A 17,310-nucleotide genomic window follows, 5' to 3' on the forward strand; every position below is an offset into this window, starting at 1 on the left:
TGAAATATAAGAAATAAGAACAAGTAGAGAATTTAGTGATTTTTGTACAAAGAAGCAATGACAATTTTAGTTTCTGGGAGTGTGATAGAGTGGATAATCAGAAAATTGTCCACTAAAAAATAATTTGAAATGCTGTGTTAGATATACAAATGTTCATTCAAAAGCATAGGTGAGCTTTTAAAAAGGAGGGAGCAAAAAACAAGCTAAAATTCAGAAGAGGAAGTAGTGTTGCCTAGTATGAGGGAGGTGTCTGTAGATCTTTGTAAATAGGACATGAAAAATATGATTATTGGAGTAAGGGTGTGCAAAACTACAAAAAACACTAGCATATCAACATTTGAAATTATAATATTTCAACATATTAGGAATTAGATAGGGTAAGATGGGGGATGAGGTCTGAAAGGAGATCCAAGGTGGTAAGAATATTCTAAAGACATAGATATTGAACTGCTTTTAGATATCGATGAGAAAATTGAGTTTCGTGTGGATTGTAATAACCACTATTGAAATAAAAGTGGAATGTATGATTTCATACCCATATGACAAAACTTGATCTAGCCAGTGGAAGTAGGAAGGAGAAAAAAGTGAAACAAAAGGATGAAATAGGATGTTCAAAATACACTCAAACAATAATTGGCATAAATGTATAGGGGTTAAACTAATCAAGACTGACTGTCCAATGGATAGAAAACAAAATGCTATAATGTTTATAAAAATAATTTAAAAGGACACAGGTTGAAGGTAAGGAGATGTAAAAAGTTAGACTTGTCAGATACAGACAAAAAGAAAAAGGAACAATAGGTCATGGAGTAAAACATATACACATGCAATAATATAGAAAGCATAATTTATGGCATCACATTGATTAAGCAATTATAGTTAGAAATCTAACAGTCTTCAGAAACTAATGAAACAATGATACTAAAAGTAAGAAGAGAAAGATTTGGATAACAGTGAATTTGATCTACCATATATAGAGAACTTTTCAACAAATGCAGAATGTATTTTATTTGGGGGCACATGTGGATTAAGCACATGCTTCATCTTTTAATGGATCAGGAAGGAAGCCTCAGATTCTAAAAACTCAACTTTATAGAGGTTCTTTTCTCTAACTGTAGTGCTTTAGAATCATTCATCACTAACAGAAAGATAGCAAAACATCCCATATATTTGAAAATGAAAAGACGTACTATGAAATAACCCTCAGGTAAAATAGGAAATGATAACAAGAATAGCAAAATTTTAAAGTTGAGTGATAATAAAAGCACAATAGATCGAAATTTGAGAGCGATAACTAATGGAACACTTTGAAGGCAATATATAACTTTTGTTACTCAAGAGAAAAATAGTCTGAAACTCCATAAACTTAATGTTTGACTCAATTAGAAAAACTGCAACATAGTAAACCTGAAAAAAAAAAAACCAAGAAAAAAAAAATAAGGAAAACAAATAGTTCAGAAAATAAGCAACGAAGTAAAGATCATTAAAGCAAAGAACCAAAAAAAAAAAAAAGATCTTTGAAAACCTGTATAGTCAAGACTGATGAAGAAAAACATATATACATTAATAAACAAAAGCAACATAAAATATAAAATAGATAAAAGAAATAATGGCTTATGTTTTTAATGTTAAAAGAATATGAACTTTTATTAATAAAGATGAAAATTTAAGTGAAAAGGATTTATGCCTAAAAAGTTGATGCAAGAAAAAAACTTAATCAGCAACTATTAAATAAATTGTAATGATTGTCAAAATGTAATTCTCCCTGCAGTGTAAAAAGAGGACCAAACAACTTGACAAGTGAGTTCTATTTAACTCTCAAGTGATAGTAAAATCCTTGTTTATAAAACGACTTCTAGAACAAAGAATAAAAGCCAGCCTATTAAGTTAGATTCTGAAAACCAAAACCAAGGGAAAAAATATTGGCAAACTTATGATACTGAAAAACACTAAGAATTCAAATCTAGCAGTGTATTAAAAAATAGTACATTATGTCTAAGTTTAAATATAAAAGTGAAAGGATGTTCTCAGGGTTTAAAAACAAAACTATTACTGTAATTTACAACATTAATGGCAAAGAACAAGAAATTGATCAATGATAAAGAAAAAGCATTTAATAATTGTTTTTCTTTTTAAATGGAACCAAACCTTAGCAAACTTGAAATGGGGACTTTTTTTTTTAGGTTGATAAAGGCTTTCTACTAAAAACCTGTGTCAGATATTGTTCTTAAAAAAAAAAAAAACCAAGGCTTTAAATTCATTCCTTTTAAGGTTGGAAACAAGACAGGGATGCCTGTGTTACTTCTACTCAACCTTACGAGATCCCTGACCAGTGCAATAAGACAAAACAACAAAAGTAGAAGAATTGAAAAGAGAGCTAGAATCGCTGTTATTTCTAAGTAAAATCATGTCCAGTTGACCTTTGAACATCAGCATAGTTTGAACCGTGCAGGTCCACTTATAGATACATTTTTTTTTCCAATAAATATACAGTTGGCCCTCTGTACTCCTGTGTTTGGAGATAAGCAGATGTGGAGGGCCAACTTAAGTTGTATGTTATTTTTGATTGTATGAAGATCAGCACCCCTAACCTTTGCATTGTTCAAGGGTCAACTATATATAGAAAACCAAAGAGAATCAGCAGAAACTATTAGCAGCAATACAAGAGATCAACTGGTTACCAGCTTGTAAGAGCAACACATAAAAATCAATAGCTTTCCATTGTATTAAAAGTACCAATTATAAACTACGATGACAATAAGATACCATTTATAATAATGACTAAACTAAAAGCTATCCAAGAAAGAATTTATTAAACATAAGGGAAATTTAAAACTATTATAAGAGTTTTATTAAGGTATATAGAATATCAATGCAGAGAATTCATAAATGGGTTGGTTGAATATTGTGAAGATGTCATAATTCCTCTATTAAAATTTAAATTCAATGTAATTTCAATTAGCATCTGAACAAGAATTTTTTTTGGAGGGGCAGAGTTGAATCTAAAATTTACATAGGAGAGTAATTAAAGAAGGATCTTCTCTTTACAAGGTATTAACATTGTATATCGGGAGTTAGCAAACTACATAGGCTACAATCTAAATCCAGACTATGACATGTACTTATAAATAAATCTTTATTGGGATACAGCCACATCCATTCATTTATAGGTGTCTATGGCTGCTTTCATGTTGCTGTGACATTTGAGTAGCTACAACAGACTATGTGGCCTGCTGAGTCTAGGCCTTTAGAGAAAAAAATGGTGCTTCTTATTCTCCAGCATCTGAAATAGAATCAATATAGTAAAGTCCAGACTCATTCCTATGTATATATGGGAACTTGGTGTGATCATTCCCAGCAATTGGTGCTAGGACAATTGGTTCACAAAAGGAGGAAAAAGAAATCATCCCTGTACTTCATAGAATAAACAAAGCTCCGAGTGGATGAAATACCTGTTAAGAGTGAAAATAGATGAAAATTTAAGAATATATTTTTGTAACCTTATGGTAGAGAAGGATTTGTTAAATAAGATTCACAGAGCATAAACTGTAACAAGATAACTGATGAATTCATTAAAATGAATGCTTTTTGTTCAATGGAAGGTATGATAGAAAAACTAACTGATAGTAAAAATATAATTGTTATGTTTAATAGATTAGGATCAGTATTTAGAATACATAAGGGACTCTGGAAAATCAGAAACTAGAAGCAAAATTACAAAAGAAGGAAAAAGTATGCACTGGCAATTCATTGAAGGGTATCGATATATGCACACACACATCACATTGGTGATGAGCAAATTAAAATTAAGAGGTTCCATTTTGCCTATCATATCAGTAAAAGCTAGGAAATCAGATGCTCTCAAGTGTTGGCAAGGATGTAGGGAAATAGAAATTGTGTATTTTGGGAATGCAAACCGGTGCATATGCTTTACAAAATTTATGTGTATAACCTAAAACGCAGCAGTGGGATTCTAGCATAGATATCCAGAAAAATATATGCATGGATGGTCATCACAGTGTTATTTGTGGTAAAGGGCTGGAGACAAGTTAGCTCTTCACTATAAGAATGGACAAGGAAAATTACAGTGGAATACAGTGAGAGGGAATAAGCAATAAGAAAGAGTAAATTATAATCTATAGCAAAATGAATGAGTCTCTAAAACAACGTCGAGAGATAAAAGGTAGAATGAGATTTAAAGAAAGTTACGGTTAAAAACCATATACAAGATCCCGATATGTCTTTGACACATATTTATAAAAATTCAGTGAAGATTATAAATACAACATTAATCATGAAAAATGAAGCCCTGTGTTGGGAGGGGAAGGAATAGGGTGTGGGTATAAGAGATGAAGGGCAAATGATGATAATAAGAAAACCAAAAGAAGAGCCTTTCATGAATTCATAATAGTGGCTAATCAACCAGAGCCCATGTTTAAGTCAGTTCTGTACAATTATCCTTAAGAGGAAGCAAGCTCCAGGAACAATACTCCTTCCAACATTATTAGAGCCTGATGTTCAAACAATGTCAACAGGTATCGGTCTCTCTCTCTCTTGGCTCTGCTGCCCTCAGTGTTGGCTCTGATACCAGGTAGACTTTTTAATGTAACCTCTAGCTGTTTCAGGTTTGTGTGCTACCAGTTTGGCAACTTGGCAGTTTTCCTCTCATGGATATTTTTTCTTTGACTAGCTTATATTTTGTCCTTTGTCCACTCCTGGACCAATCATATGCCAGAGGACTAAGAATGTCCATGTCGCTTTCCCATCCCTAGAACCAGGCAGTAGGAATAGCTACACATATAGAATATGAGGGAGTATTATCCAAAGAAAAATCAGGGTGATGTGGCCAGACTACAGAAAGTGGATGCTGCAGGGGACTTGAATCCATGCTTGATTTGGGGAACGATTTTTAGAATGAATAAAATGAATTGCCATGTTTATTTCAGAAAAACTGGAAAATGATTAAAGGTTAACTCCAAATATCTGAAGCTCTGCCACTTGTATGATACTTGTTTCATTTAGCCCGATGGCATAACTCCGTGACAAATAGATGGACTTGATATGAAGGGCAACTATGTAATTGTTGGAGTTTCTTGTTTTAGAAGGAATGGATAGTGAACTTCCTATCTCTGGGTATATTCAAGCATAGGGCTAGCCAGCTAGTTGGCAAGGATTCAATAGGAAAGGACCCAAGGACTGTGAGAATAGTCGCATCTGGTCAGCGGTTCTAAAACATCTGCATAGCTCATGAAAGCACAGATTGCTGGGCCCTTCTCCCAGAGTTTCTTGTTTGGTAGGTCTGAAGTAGGACTTGATAATTTGCATTTCTAATAAGTTCCCAGTTGATGCGGATGCTGTGGGTCCAGGGAAACACCTTGAAAACCACTAGGTTAGATGATTTTCAGCATTCTTACTCAATACCCTTTTTTTTTTTTATGACATACTTATAAATGATCTAGAAACTAGTACTTATATGAGATACAAGGCAAACTTTCCATTTTGTTTCTTTGTACCTGAGATGTGTTAAGTTCTGGCTCTGCAGGTCCTTCTGTAGTGAATGCCACTTGCATACTATAGATTTTGGGTCACTGAGAACATTATAGTGGATGACACTTGCATACTGTATCTTTTGGGTCATTGAAAACATTAGAATCATTAAACACATTTATTGATATGTTTTATAAAACAATCAACTATTTTCTGACATCTTTTTTTGTAATCCCGTTTCCTGTTTTCTCATGGGTTGATTATTTCCATCAATTTTGTAATAGTGTCATTGCTGAATTAGAAAAATGAAGTGGTTTCCCAAGGAGGCTGTGTCTTAGTCATTCAGGAAGTAACTTTGTCATTTATAGCCATCTAACTGACAGAAAATCATTTCTTGATACCTTAGATGCCAAGTGCCAAATCTTTCTTCACCTCCCCCCACCCACCCCGCTACAGCTTTGCCCGCAAAAAGAGGATATGAAACACCTACTTTGCTGCATCCTGACTCTATGTCAACTAGGAATTGTTTTCATCTTGAACTAGATTTTGCTTCTTTTCTCATTTCTTCTCTCTTTAATTTTAGAAATTTTACTATAATATTTCTCTGGGAATGCTCATATATTTCTGTAGTTGTAGGCAAGTTCAAACAGTGTTTGTACTTTTTCTAAATTGCTTTTATATAAACAAAGTTAAAATCATTTGAGAAAAGCATTAAGAATTAGATGGTTTAGAGTTAATGCTTAATAATGAAAATTTTCAGCCTTGCAAAAATGATGAAATGGATGGGGAAAAAAATAAAGTACCTGACAGACAGTACCTAGTAGATTTTGGTTAAGGTGGCAACCTGAAGTGCAGAGGGATTTAAGACTGTTTTTGTTGTCCATGGGATGCTTCTGTTTGAAAACACTAACTCCAGTCAAGGCAACCTTGGTAGAGAGAGTGGAGTATTTTAGGAGGAGTTACCCAGAATACACCTTAGTGGACCTTAAATGGGGAACAGCTTAAATGATATCTTCTTCTCATCTAAGAATCTGTAGTAATGTAATTTGCTTTCCTTAAAGTGGTATATGATCTGAGTTTCTCACTGAATTTTATAAATGCCCATTTCTTAAATCATCTTCTTTTTCAGACTTCAACTGTGAAGAAATGTCTTTCAGATTCGGCCAACATCTCATCAAGCCCTCTGTGGTATTTCTCAAAACAGAACTGTCCTTTGCCTTCGTGAACAGGAAACCTGTGGTACCAGGACGTATCCTTTTCTTTTTCTTAAAATGGAAAAATAAAAAGCCTCTGAACCTAATAGACCAGATGGATACAGGATTGGCCTCCAATGTCTGTCCAAAAAGGTAAAATCGGAATCCACCTCCCTCCCTCTTTGGAGAAACCAGGTAAGATGTTACATTTATTCTGAATCTGTTTGGCGGCACCAGTAATATGCTTGATCAGTGTTGCAGAACTTCTGAAAAGAGTTGCTTAGCAACTGTGGCTTCAGAGGTGAGTTTTTGTTTGACCTTCTCATTATGGTAGCTGTGTAAATAAACAGGTGCTTCTAAAATGGTCCCCATAAATATCATGGGCACTTTGTTTTCAGTTATCAGTTGTGAATTTTAATAGTAAGATAGAGACTGGGGTGGCACTTTTATGACATGGAAATAAAGTATTACACGAAGATTTGAGATTCTGGTTTCTTTACCTCTTGCAGATCATTTAAGTTAGGAGTTTTAATTAAATATACTAAAAGTATTTTTTTTCATCTTAGGATTTGGGTTAGCATTTTCTCTTGAAAAATATACCAGCTTCTAGATCATTGTCCAGTGTCAGTGGTGGTAGAGTTGCTTTATTTCCCTCTGACTGTTGAGTTGTAGTCTCTCCTATTGGACTTCAGCAGGAGCTTTATTCTTTGCAGTGGGAGTAGTAGGAATTGGTGAAATGCTCTGGAGCATTTGAGTTGTTGAAAGTATCACTCATGACTGTGTGCATATGACTTTCGTACTGACTTTTTAGAATCTTTTTTCTCTTTCCTCTAACTTAATTTACTATGCAGAGTGCAACAAAGCATAAAATTTCATATTTTAAGATAAGCATTTTCCACACTGAGACATAATTTTACTTTGAAATAAATTTCGAGTAATTCTAAATCTACAAATATGTTGATTTTTTTTTTAGAATAAGTTACATTTTTTCCAGTGGGAATTTTCAAAATACTTGAGAATTTTATAAATAATCTTTCTTGGCCATGAAACCATGTCACATTGAAAAAATATAAACAAGAAAATATGCATCAGAATATAATTGTGATTTTATAATGGACTCAATTCCTTGAATCCAAATTCTAAGTTAATTTTGTAAATTTGTAAAACTAATGATCACAGCAATAAACTAGTAAATAATATTATATAAGTTTTTTGGTAATTTTTTTTTAAATTTATAAAAATAGCCTAAATTATAAATACTCAATATTAGAAAATCTCATTATTTTATTTATTTAAGTAAAAAAACAAAAAAAAAAAACAAAAAAAAAACACTAGAATGATTTAGAAAGGTCCTATACAACAAAAAATTTTCATTTCCATACCAATTTTATATTGAGTTCTCAAAGACCTGAAGTTCTTGAAATAACAGAAGCATTTTTTTTTTTCATTTGATTTTACTGCAAGTTTGTGATTGTCTTTTTCTTTTGAGGAATTTTTTTAAGTAAAATGTCTTAGAATTCCAGTTTCAAAAGAGCATGGTTTAAATGCCACCTCTCTTTGAGTGCCAGCTTTCACTGACTTCTATCAAAGAAATGAGTGAACCTGGGTTGAAAATGTGAATTTAGATGAACGAATCTTGGACTGAGAAAATGTGAAGTTGTAGAATTGCAGTGTTTTTTTTTTTTTAATGGTTAATAATGGAATGAACTTTGCTTTGTGAATTTTCACTTATATCTTGATTTTTTCATGGTGTTTTTAACCAACTCTGAAAGTGTGGTGTGTAAGACCTAGGTCCTATATGTTTTTGAATTCAAGAAAATGAGCTACGTGCTTCTAGGGCAATGAATAGTGAGCAACTAGTGAATGATGATTAGTTTTCTTCCAGATGGCACTGGAATTACCATTTTGGAAATAAGTTCTGGTCAGTTATCATATCTGAGTGTATGCCAAGGACATGGGGAACCATGTATTAAAATTATCAAATCTTCATTTGTTTGGAATGGAGCAAGAGGGATCCGGCCCTTTCCAAGGATGAGAACAGAGAGAACTGGAACATTTTTGTAATTGGGACTCTCTGTCAGGCTATTTCACATCTACTGTGTTTAAAGTGATATCGATAATGTATTCAGATGATCCTTTTTATATGATGATTTTGTAACTTTTTATTTTATTTTTTTTACCTTTGTAAACTCTGTTAAGTGACAACTGTGAGAAGAATCTTAATAAGTTATTTGCTTGAAGACGGGGATATCTTTTGTCTGGTGATTTGGGAATTGAAGCTGTGGACAGCTCTGCCCACTAACATTTCATAAAATAAATGGTGAGATGTCTTCAAATGGCTTTTCTCTTTCACTGGAGTTCTATTTGGTCTGCCCTCATTTAGCCCCTTGGGTAGATCATCTAGCTTTTTTGCACCCTCCCTCTGTCTGGACTTCTCCAATCCAGCCTCCACTTCATTCTAATCCACAATTTCCAACATCTCCCTCTCTTATTCCCTTGCTTACAAACAATTAATGAAACAAATGAATCTTCTTCTTCTTCTCTTTTTTATTTTTTTGAGAATACAGTCCAAACTGCTTAGCACTTTCCAGTGCTTTCCTAAACAGATGATGTGTTTACATCATCACGCTTTCCCCTTTGACTCTCTTCACCTTGTGATGCTTCTCATCCTTGTCATTTCATCTAAAGTGCTTTGATATCTGTCCCACCTTTTTAGGAAAAAACTATCCTGTCCTTTTTGTGACACTTGGTTCATTAGTCACATGTTGACGCATTCAGCAGTTTATTACTGAGCTCCTACTCTGTTCCAGGCACCATGCCAAACATTTATCCCAGTCTGTTTCATTTCACAACTATGAGCATTCCTGTTTGTCTCTGCCCTGAGTCATTAGTTCCTGGGAAGGGGTGGGAAGAGCCTGCTCTTACATATCTTTTTTAACTTAGCATCCAAAAGAACTTTGTTGACTAAATTTTAAGTGAAACTGTAAACAGGAGCACATGGATCTTTGCAATTAATGAAATGGGACAATAGGGTTTGCTGAAATCTTGCCTTTTTCAGTATTCCCATGGATGAAGGCAAGTCTTAAAACCATTTTATTCCAGATATTTTAGTGTCATATTCAAGCCGTATTTTTCCAATTTTCCCTTCATGATTTATCTGTTACAATTCTGTTTATATTTCTGTGTTGTAAGTGTACCAAGCTAAGTGTAAAATAGTGAACGAATTGATGGCAAATGGGAGAAAATTCTTTTCTGTTTTTGAGGTGTTTTTTTTTTTTTTTCCATGTTAATCCATTAGTGGACAAGTCTTTATGTTAAGGACAGTATATTGTCATTTTTATGTGAAGTAGAAATTTTTATTTTGTATTTTTGATCATTTCCTTTTAAAAAGTATTCAGGTGGCCTTTGGGGAATGTGCATTCATGAGACTTGTAAATGTCATCTTTGAACTGTGTCGTCTCTAACATTTTGCTCCCCCACCCTCAACCTTTTTTTTCTTATGACTTCGTTCACTGATTTTTTCGTAACTTTCAGAGGAAGAAAAGAACTATCAGATCAGGAGCTGAAGATATATTTTTAAAGCAAAACTATTTACTTCATTCTCAAAACAGCAGCTCCACGCCTTCCTTGTCCCCCCTAAAGCAAACACTTCTGTTCATTGCAGTGTTCAAAGTCCGTCGAATAGGCTTCGACCTCCCTGGTACAACACTCTAGAAGAATATGTCAAAATGCTGTTACTCCATTAATTTTTTGTTACTGGAAAATGGTTTTTAGAATGTCTTAAGAAAACAGAAACATTTTGGAGATTGCATCTTTAGAATTCTGCAGTGAACATTTTATTCAAGTACTTCAGCACAGCCCACAGCCCAGCTATTGTTCACAGCTTAAATAAATTTGAACCACTACGGTTAATACTTCTCCCCATTCTCTCCCTTTGCGTTGTGCTGTGTCTACCTCTCATCTTGAGTTGAGCATGAAAAATGAATTTGAACATCAGTGGAATCCATTTGGGGACTGGGGCTTTTATTGTAAATAAAATTATTCATTTGTTATGTCCTGTTGTTTTCAGCAGACAGTGTATTGATCTTTCGGTTGCTAGTCAGGATGGCGTAAGGAGCTCTAACATAAAGGGAACGTGGCAACATTTGTGGACAGGTTGAATGTGGTGTGTACTGACAGAGACAAACCTTGCTTGCTGGCCATACTATATTATACAAATCATTTGTCAATAGTTTATTGAATCAGTTATTAAAAAGAGCAGATTTTTCCAAACAGGAGCATTGCACACAGAATGTTATCAGGGCCAAACAATGTTAGGATGATGCATTGAGGGCAGCCTTACAAAGTGTGTTTGTGAAGAATTAGACTAGGTAACTTAAAGGACATTTCTGCTGATGTATTAGAAATAAGTTTGGTACAATGGAAATTGTTCTCTAAAGTCCAACTTCAATAGATAAAAAAAGAAAACTCTGGTAAATGCCTTTTAGAACAAAACTTTACCTATCCAAATGAGCAATGTTTTCTTTTATTCCAGACCACTGCCGTGTCGAGTACTCTTGAAATAAATGAACAAAGAATAAAAATAGCTTAATTACTTAACAGGCTTCTTATGGAAGCACTATATGCTATAAGATGCTATAGATAAAAGTGCCCTTTTAATCCTTCCATAAAAATCAAAAATATTCGTCATTTCCTGAGTAGGTCGTAATCTTGTGAATTTCTTTAATTGTTCAGGAAACTGCAGTTATTAGGGATTTGATGATCTTTCATTTCTCAAAAGAGTTTCTTTTTAAGCCTTCCTTGTGCAAATAAAATGATCACAAGCACTATTTTAATATCTTTATTCCTAAAGATAGATTTTTTTGCTCTTAAAATTTCCCTGTGCATATGTCTTATTTTTCACCCTGTGCATGCCTGTTGTGTATTAGCTAGCTTAAAATACTCTTGGAGAGGTGTTCAAAGATGATCGTGCTGTCCTTTGTCCTGAGCTATAATGGTGCCAGCAAGTTGGTTTTCTTATGGCCTTATTTTTCTTGACTTAATTTGGCAGATTATTGTATTCAAAAGACCTGCATGTAGCAGCGATTGTTCACAGTGTTCTTTACCTTGTTTCTGTGGGAAAGTTTTCCATATAATATGCACCTACCTTTTGGTTAAGAGTACGTTGCTACCAGCTAGAACCAGTTTTTGATGGTGTCGGCCAGTAGGAACAAAGGGAGCTCTTAGATGCTTTTATCTCTAAGTTGATATCTTTTTTCAGTGTCTAGAACCTGCCACAGAAGATCCTGCCAAACCCATTGCAAGACAAGCCTTGTGTGACTGTCATCCCTCTTGTCATCTGAGGAATTGTCAGAGAGATGAAATATGTTTTATCTCAAACCTCAACTCTTCATTTGGTAGTGAGTGCACAATGTTGAGGAGGGTTTTGAGGCTGCATGCAGGGTCAGCGGGCAGGTACTGTCATGGGGACCAGAGAGAGAGAGGAGCCCTCCTTGCCAGGCTCTACCTCCCAACTTTATTTTTTGATCCTGGAGCTGAGACAGACACCTTATTTTATTATAGACAGAATGATGGATTGTTGGCACCTGACAGTGAAGGAATATGTGTGCAAGGAACATTTGAAACTAGATGGAGAAAAACGTGTGGATTTTATACACTTTACCCTGGCCTCTTCAAATAAAGGTAACTTACCCATGAAACAGTTTGCCTGAAGCATGTACATATTGGTCTCTAGACCTCATTTAGGCTGCTTCCTGCTAGCTGCTGTTTCTGCCTGGTTCCTTGCTGCCTGCTGGCCTGCGTGGATATGCATGTGATGACCTTGTGGTTCACTTGGCTCTTTTGCCTTATTACTTAGTTTTGACTGTTTTTCCTTGACCTTGACCTCTTCTCCATAATAAGATTTACTTTCTAGCTTCAGGCTCTGTTGTGAATGGGCTGAGATGGGCTGGCCTGACCCTGATTGTGTATTAGGGGAGGAAAATCCAACTGGCTTTTTGACCAGAGCTTTTAGGAGGTACCCTCATTCTCACAGAATTGCACCAAACCTATAGAATCACTTTCACAACCAAAAAAAAAAGATACTCTGACACAATATATACAGAATATAATTTTGTTAAGATGTGTGTGAATGTGGGGATGGAGGAGAAAAATATTAGGAGTACTTCTCCAGTTCTAGCAAATAGTAGGATGATAATTATGTGTATTAAAATAACATTTTGAATGTTTCTCAAGTTAATTGCAAAAAAATGAATATCCTGTAACATGGAAAACCATTCCCCATTTCTGTTTATTTCTATGTGAAATTTTACTCGGGTAATTTTAAACTGTCATGGCTAGCAATTACTGAACTCTGTTCATTATATTCTTGGCATATTTTTGACCTGCTTTCCATGAAAGTCATCAGATTGTGAGGAATAGGAAGAGGCTGGTCATGGTGTTGCCAGCCTTGCACTTGTAACGGAACATAATTAGAAGTAACGAATGGAATAATACATCATTATTCAAAGAAATGTCATGTAATTAGCTCGAATAGTGCAAGATATATCCTAATTTCCATTTGGAATGAAAATAGATTTGTTCGAACATCAGTAGGCAGTTAATGTGTATCCTATATTTTCATCCACATATCAAAACTGTTAAAATCTGTTGAATGAATGAATATACATGGATTTTCTGCAGCACAATAAGTCAAGAGGGCTTTCCTTTACTAATACAGCCTCATGTATATTCCTTATTTATTATATGTACATAATTTGTATATATGTTCAAGTCTTAGAATTAGCATCATTAATTTATATTTATTGTAAATGAATGTTCAAATTTATTTACTTAGTTCCCATTTTCTTTCTTAAACTGATTGACTGAAAAATAACTACTATAAATTTGCAAATAGCTCTTGGGCACAAATCCTAAATTGGCCTTATCCTGAGAATCCTCTACAATACTAGATATCTGAACTAGTTTTATGAAATTGTTTTCCTGAGATTTCTGCTTCAGGCTTTAAATATGCTTCAGGAATCTTGGTTTGACTTAGATTCACCCACAGTTGGGGTCAAGATGTGGGTAGGTATGTCTTAACCAGAGGAGTTATTTTTACATGTAACAATTAGTATGACTCCAGTACTGACCAATGTTTGGGTAGTTCCTGGACGCTCTCTGCTGTGCCAAACATAGACTTGTTCATTTCTACATTGTGGGGAGGTCTAGAGAGTCCCAGACAAGGAGGCAGAGAGGAGTGAGCGGCATTCAGGGGGCAGTAAGTACAGAAGTACTTCAATATTTTAATAACAGAAATAGACATGGCAGTGAATACAGTCTCAGTAATAGCTCTGGTTTTAGAGAGGTGAAGACTAATAGGAGGAAGCCGCCATTAAATCCTTGGGCTCAAATCTGGTATTTGTTCTTCAACATCATTGAGTCTAGCAGGACAGTAGATTCATCAATGAATTAAAAACAATAGAATTCTTCCTTTGTTTCAAATGGTCATCTTCCTCACAATAATCTGGTAGCTGCCTAACACCGTTTAGGAGAAAGCTTAGCTGTAGCAGGGAGAAACTGAGGCAGTGTTTTCTGTCTGTTTTTTTCCATGTATTGCAGGGAGGGCTGGTGGTGAAAAGTTGATATGTACACATTCAACCTATTAATATCTTTTGTTAAACTATTTTAGAAAATTAAATTGCTAAGTTTTCAACGAACAGTGCATTGCTAGAGTCATTTTGTCTTTGCTAACCAATGAGCAGTTGAAATGGGAAAGCTGAATCTCAGGCCAATGGTGGCCCTATTTCATCGGAGTCAAGACTTGACTGACTCAAAACTCTTGATCTTCTTCCATTGTTCTTTCTACCCCTGTAGTTGCCATCCCATGTGCAGCAAACTTTTTTGTGTCATTGGATAGGTGTTCCGAGGAGTTATATTTCTCCTAGGGGCTTACTTAAACCTTCTCCATTACTCCTACTTTCCAGTGTTATTTGATGTAAATCTATACACTGCCATTCATATTTTACATTGAAATTTTGGTGAGTTTGTTGTTTTGTCATAATCATCATTATCGTTTAAGAATAGGATCAGCCCTGGTAACTTCCAAAAGTCTGTAAGACTTCACCTGACTCTCTGATGCCGTGAATGTGGGGCCAGGCAGATCACTTTGGCTACCAGCGTTGTTCACTCCACGGTCAAATGACTCCAGGAGGAAATTCATCTGGCTCTCTAAGTTTTCTCTTTTCTAATAGGTTTTGAAATGGCTATAGTTATGAAGAACTGTTTTCATCTTCAAGATTTATTTCCAGTTCAAGAGATTTGTTGGAACTAATAATTACCTGTTGAGTGGTAATATTTAACGATAAACCATGATCCCCTTCCATTCACCAAAGTGATTATTTTAAAAGTTGTTAAATAAGATATGTCAGGATATAATAAATCAGCAGAAATTAACATTAAAATCTTTGGAGTGTTTCTCATGCAGACACCTAGAATACTAGTTAGTATTTTCTATTCTGTTTAAGGACCTAATGAAGCCATAGAAACTTTTTCTCTTGGAGCTATATCTGAAATAATGTAATTGAAATTCAGGAGTGAAACAGACATTCAGTGGGACTTTTCATGTTGCTCTGGAACATGAACAACTAGAGTTTAAACAGAAAAGATGACAACATTTCTGGAGAAATACCCATGTGTGAGAGACACCCACACTCATTCAACTAAGAAGCAGCAGCAGAACCAGACACATCACATTGAACCACACCTCCATGCTCCCAAATACGTAAGGGCAGAGTTGGCGAGGGGAAGATAGACAGTTGGAATGAGGAATGCGGAGAGGCTTTCAACAAAAGCATGCTGGCATCTCGTTCCCTGACTTAATGCTGGCTGAGCTGTGGAACCTGCAGGCTATACAGGCACTGCTATCTGAGGGGAGTGCAGTACAGTACAAGCACCTTAAGAGAGCTTCCCATTTACTCTTTAGAGTTTTGAATTGCAATGAGCACAGACTAGTGCTTGCTTCTCATTTACATATATTTGTTTGCAGGGTGCGACGGGAGAGGCTTATCGAGGCACTCTAGTAACAAGGCAAGAAGGGACAGAGGAGTCATGTTTCTAGGGAAAAAAATGGGAACAAAGTTTCTACCCCATCCTAACTTTATGTAGCCCTTGGAAGAAACACACAAGGACCCCATCAGGTCCCCTGGTTCCCGTAAAGGACCATGAATGTCAGAGTAGCAGTCAGGTCCCACAAGGCTGCTCAGGTAGACATGGTTTCAACTTAGGCAATGGTCTATTTAGAAGGGGGCTTGGGTCATGGACCACTTGCAGAGTTATGAAGGGAGACATGACTATCCTTTTGTGAATGAGTCCTCAGAAACAGAGTGAGGGTGAAGCTTGGATACTTTCCTAGAAACAGAATACCTATCAACTCCAAACTATGCAGATGCCACCATATCTGCAGAGGATCCCAGCTGATGGAACTGGAGCTAGACCTGGGACACGTGCTTTTCATCTGCTGACAACCAGTTAGCTAAGACCACTCTGACACCAGAGTGGCTCAGCCTCAGGATAGGGAAGAAGTTGGTAGAGAGTCTAAATAGTCAAGGCTACATCTTAACCCTATGCTAGAGAGACATGAAATTTTAATCTGAGACCTGACTGTTAAATTGGATGAACTTAAAAAATTTTTTTTTATTAAGGTATAATTGACATACAACATTATATTAGCTTTAGGTATATCATGATTCAATAATTGTGAATGTTTCAAAATGAGTACCACAGTAAGTGTAGTTAACATCTGTCACCATACATAATTATAGAATTTTTTCTTCTGGTGAAAACTTGTAAGATTTACTCTGTTAGCAACTTTAAAATATTCAATAAAGTATTATTAGCTTTATGCTGTACATTACATCACCATGAAATACTTATTTTATAACTGGAAGTTTTTACCTTTTGACTCCCTTTACCCATTTCTTACATCCTCTCCACCCGGGCTTCTGGCAACTATCATTCTTTTCTCTGTATCCATGAGCTGCTTCTTTTTTTTTTTTTTTCTTTTTCTTTTTTAGAGTCCAAATGAGAGATCATATGGTATTTAATTTCTGTTTGACTTGTTTCACTTAGCCTAATGCCCTCAAGGTACATCCGTGTTGTCACAAATGGCAAGATTTCATTCTTTTTAGGGTCGAATAATATTTCATGTATGTATATATGTATTATATTTTCTTTATTCATCCATCAGTGGACATTTAGGTTGTTTTCATATCTTGGCTATTGTAAATAATGCTGCAGTGACTATGGAGGTGCATATGTCTTTTGAGTTAGTGTTTTCATTTTCTTTGGGAAATACTCCAAAGTAGAATTGCTGGATCACATGGCAGTTCTATTTGTAATTTTGGAGGGATCTTCCATACTCTTTTCCGTAGTGACTACACCCCTTTTCTCCACATCATTATCAACCTTCATTTCTTATCTATTTGACAATATCCATTTTTAACAGATGTGTGATTTTGATTTTCATTTTACTCATGATTTATGATGTTGAGCATCTTTTTATGTGCTGTTGTTCATCTGTATGTCTTCTTTGGAAAAATGTCTTATCAGATCCTTCAACCATTTTTCAGTCATATTGTGGTTTATTTTGCTG

At 35.2% G+C, this 17,310-nt stretch overlaps 1 protein-coding gene and 1 long non-coding RNA gene across 5 annotated transcripts in view; both read left to right on the top strand.

The window, feature by feature from the left end:
- The window catches only part of FHIT (fragile histidine triad diadenosine triphosphatase), a 1,065,768-nt gene that overhangs the window by 347,966 nt on the left and 700,492 nt on the right, over nt 1-17,310 (top strand). For all 4 annotated transcript variants that reach the window (XM_039858526.1, XM_039858528.1, XM_039858527.1 and 1 more), the window contains one exon: nt 6,617-6,736. In XM_039858526.1, the coding sequence (XP_039714460.1) occupies nt 6,617-6,736 (120 nt within the window). The remainder of the gene's footprint in view (nt 1-6,616; nt 6,737-17,310) is intronic.
- LOC120599478 (uncharacterized) lies at nt 8,355-12,811 on the top strand. Its single transcript, XR_005651913.1, has 2 exons — nt 8,355-9,000; nt 11,941-12,811. It is a non-coding gene; the product is annotated as an uncharacterized LOC120599478 (long non-coding RNA).

This window comes from Pteropus medius, unplaced genomic scaffold (genome assembly GCF_902729225.1).
Source record: "Pteropus medius unplaced genomic scaffold, Ma_sr-lr_union100, whole genome shotgun sequence".
Classification (NCBI taxonomy): Eukaryota; Metazoa; Chordata; class Mammalia; order Chiroptera; family Pteropodidae; genus Pteropus; species Pteropus medius.